We start from the raw sequence: 3831 nt of genomic DNA, 5'->3' as shown, positions 1-3831 counted from the left end.
TTGATTTTTGTTTTTTTTTTGTGTTTTTGTCCTTCAGAGCTTTGTTTGGGTTGTGGATGCTGGGAAAGAGCCCCCCCCCCCCCCCCACCACCACCCCCACCCCCGTCAGGTTTGTGTGTAAAAGTGAAACTCTCTTCACAGATGCTGAGCAGGATCGCTCTCCTTCTCCCCAGGGCCTGGAGGCCTCCTGCAGCTGAGCGCTGGAGCTGCAGTTCAGAGGTCACAATCAGGGAAAGTGTGTACTGTCTGTGTGCACATTCCTTTTTTCATGCTATACGTGCATGCACATATCTAAGCATCACTTTCATATTTGCACATGTGAAACCTTACAGGAGAGGATGTGGGCCTCGGCCTGCACGGTCTGAACTCCAGCACCAAACGGTGACAGTAAGTGGAAGCAAACGACACAAAGCAGAGCCGAGGTTTCCTGTGGACGTGCGCGCTCGTGGGTTGAAACGAGCTGCTCCACAATCAGGAGGGGGTGACGGGTTCCACCCCGTTTACAGCGGATAAAACACAAGTGTGACTCTGTCATCGGATCATTTTCAGACCTTTTTACTGAAGTGTGAACAGCGGAGAAATGACTTCCTAATGCAGTGTGGTTCCTCGACTCTGATCGATTCTCAACCGCAGCCAAAGCCTTCCCTTCATGTATTAAACCATGCAGTCAAAACAAAATGATAGATATGCTACACCATAAGGACTTTCTTCAAATTAATAATGAAAGTTCAGGGAAAAAAAGATTCAAAAGCACAAGGAAGGCAAAACCACGAACTCCCATGGAGGCGACTGAGGGGCCAATATTTGGACGATTGTTTTAGCTTTTAAGTGTTTATTTAGCTTTTCTTGTTGCTATTTCTGTTTTTGTTTGTGGATTTTTTTGTTTTGTTTTGTTTTAATCTATTTTCCTGTCTCATCATTAAGTCTGGTATAATTTAGTAATTATAATTACCTTTTGGTGATTAAATTAATCATGTTTTGTTTCCTCAGTTTCCCTGTTTGTTTGTTTTCCTCCTGCCACAAACACACCTGCTCATTCTGTCAATCAGCCCAGCTGTTTTCACTCACCCATCACTTCTCCTAGTATAATTAATGTTTCAAATAATTTGTTTGCTCCAAATCGACTTCTTCTGTTTTTTTTTTTTTCTTCTTCTTTTTTTGCCCACTTAATAAAAACAGTTAGTCTCTAACCAAACCCTCCAAATCTGTGAGGTAAAAAGTTTGAAGCGCTGTGGCGCAAAGCTGCGGGAACAAATGGATTTTATGCAGCAGATGTTTTAAACCGCATCATCCAAACGAACCAATTTAACCTTGAAATATAATCGACAAAAATCCAGTCAAAGTTTGTTTTTTTAACTTTAAATCAAATTAAAAGCACATCATGCAGTTTGCTTTCAGGAGGAGAGAAAAGCGAAGTTCTCCTCGTTTCTCCGGAGCCTCCTGCTTTTTAGAGGAGCGCAGCGCGACCCTCCGCCCACCAAACCCCTCCCCTTCTACTCTTAAAACTATTTAGCATCTGAAGCTGGGATAAAGTTTCCCCTTTTTTTTTTCAACAGGGAAAGAAACAAACAAACAAAACAAAAAAAAAAACTTTCTGCGAGGGGAGACGCGTGCCAAGCGACAGCGCGAGCGCAGCTTCTCCACAGACAGCTCCGTCTCCTGCTCTGAAGGGATCTAACATCTGGAACCACGGCTTCTAAGGTGGACACCGTTTTATCCTCTCTATCCCTCCATTTCTTCAAGAAAGAAATGGAAGAGGGCTCCAGCTCCCCGGTCTCCCCTGTGGATAGTCTGGTGACGAGCGAGGAGGAGCTGGAGCGCCAGCACAAGCAGCGCTTCTCCAAGAAGAGGAGGCACAGCAGCAAGAAGTCCGGCGGGGAGGACAGCACCGGGAGCAGCCCGGCAGCCCTGAAGCGGCCCAAGAAACCCAGTCCGAGCGGCGCGCAGTCCTACGAGGAGCTGCAGAACCAGAGGGTCCTGGCCAACGTCCGGGAGCGGCAGCGGACTCAGTCCCTGAACGAGGCCTTCGCGTCTTTGCGCAAAATCATCCCCACGCTGCCCTCGGACAAACTCAGCAAGATCCAGACCCTGAAGCTGGCCTCCAGGTACATAGACTTCCTGTGTCAGGTGCTGCAGAGCGACGAGATGGACAACAAGATGTCCAGCTGCAGCTACGTGGCGCACGAGAGACTCAGCTACGCGTTCTCCGTGTGGAGGATGGAGGGCGCGTGGTCCATGTCTGCGTCTCACTAGCACCCAGAGAGCTTCACCTCCAATGCCAAAGTGGTGAGGAACTGTTGCTTTGCGGGGAAACCCCAAATATTAGTCTGACACTTTTCTTCAAAATGTTAGAAAATGTTTGGGTTGGTTTTGGTCAGGAGCTTTAAATTTATCTGAAAAATAAAACTTCATAAAAACTGAGGCCTCAGCATCTTCTGGGCTTCAGAACTGAATCCGAACCCTCCTCATCAGCCCATAATCCTCCCAGTTAAATGGTTCAGGGTTGAGATGGAGAAGAGTTGCGCAGCTGCTGCGCCATCACGGCTAATTTCATCCACAACAGCGCGCGTTTCCTGCGCGCGCACCGCAGGAATGAGCAGCTAGACCCAGAGCATGGATGAAAACAAACCCCTTTCAGCAAAGATTTGTCTCATTTCAGCTGCTGTTCAGTGGAATCCTGACAGGTGACGTCACTTTAAGAAATAACGGTTTAAAAAAAGATTTTAAGATAAATAAATGAGGCTTTATTCAGTCTGAGAGAAATGAGCTTCATTTTGCTCATTTGTTTAGTTGATCAGAAGGATTATTATTTTTATTTATAAGTTTTCGATTTTAATTGACCTCCAGGAAATGTATGAGTTTGTAAAAGTGCTTATTTAAAGTAAAATAATAATGATAATTTTCCGTGAAGTGTCATAACTAACCCAGCATTAATTTAGATAAATTGGTCAATTTCATTTTGAAAACAATTATATCTTTTTTATGCATTTAAAACATTCAAGTTTAATAATTTAGTTGAAGGTTTGTTCTCTCAGTAAATATTTTATAATCTGCCTAAAGCACAAAAAGTAAAACGGGTTAGTTTGTTTCAAATAAATTAGTTAATAATCAATATTTGATTCTCAGGCCTAGATGTTTTTATTTGTTAAAATGACAAGTAGGTAAAAATCGTTAACTTTGATTTAAATAGCAGCATTTGTTTACTTTAAAGTCTCTTGTTGTTGCTTCAAAACAACAAAATCTGACTGTTCAGTCTTAAAAGTTTTAGATTCAAGAGAAAAATCTGAAATTTATTTGATGTTGCATGAATGAGAAGAAATTTAAATCTAAAATGCACGATAACGATCTGGATAGATACATTTCAGTGGAAGCCTTTGGGCCTAATGTTGGCCTGATGAGTTTTATTTTCTTTGTTTGTTTGTTTGTTGTTGTTTTTTTTTTTTTGGGGGGGGGGGGGGGGTTAAAATAAAAATGTGTGCCTCAAACTGAAAGCTGAAATAAAAGCAGCTGTCAGAGGGAAACACTCCTGCTGCCATGTGGTTTTACTCAGCGCAGTGGTTAAAATAACCCATTCATTAATGACTTCCCACTCACTCAGGGAGCCAGAATATTATCATCTTCAAAACACTAATTCTGATTTAGTGTATTTCTACACACGTAGTAATAATTACTGTATTTTTATAAGTTTTTTATTTGACCTTTTATTTCAGACTGTTTGCTTCTAAAGACCAAAGGGATTATTGAAGAACCCGTCAACCTCAAAGGGCCACGAAGTAGAGGCGTGGTGTGTGTGTGTGTGTGTGTGTGTGTGTGTGTGTGTGTGTGTGTGTG

At 42.8% G+C, this 3831-nt stretch overlaps 1 protein-coding gene across 1 annotated transcript; it reads left to right on the top strand.

Annotated features, from left to right (window-relative positions):
• The first annotated feature begins 1542 nt into the window (after positions 1 to 1542).
• On the top strand, positions 1543 to 3819 carry twist2 (twist-related protein 2). Its single transcript, XM_037686315.1, has 2 exons — positions 1543 to 2286; positions 3711 to 3819. Exon 1 carries the CDS (start codon positions 1750 to 1752, stop codon positions 2251 to 2253), a length of 504 nt encoding a protein of 167 aa, XP_037542243.1. The 5' UTR covers positions 1543 to 1749; the 3' UTR covers positions 2254 to 2286; positions 3711 to 3819.
• The last annotated feature ends 12 nt before the right edge of the window (positions 3820 to 3831 follow it).

The sequence above is a fragment of the Nematolebias whitei genome, chromosome 13, assembly GCF_014905685.2.
Source record: "Nematolebias whitei isolate Nwh7 chromosome 13, NemWhi1, whole genome shotgun sequence".
Taxonomy (NCBI): domain Eukaryota; kingdom Metazoa; phylum Chordata; class Actinopteri; order Cyprinodontiformes; family Rivulidae; genus Nematolebias; species Nematolebias whitei.
Note: the sequence above shows the minus strand (reverse complement) of the source record. Positions and strands in the feature narration are given on the sequence as shown.

Coding starts and splice junctions, on each gene's coding strand:
- twist2 (XM_037686315.1), top strand. CDS start 1,750: ATGGAAGAGGGCTCCAGCTCCCCGGTCTCCCCTGTGGATAGTCTGGTG.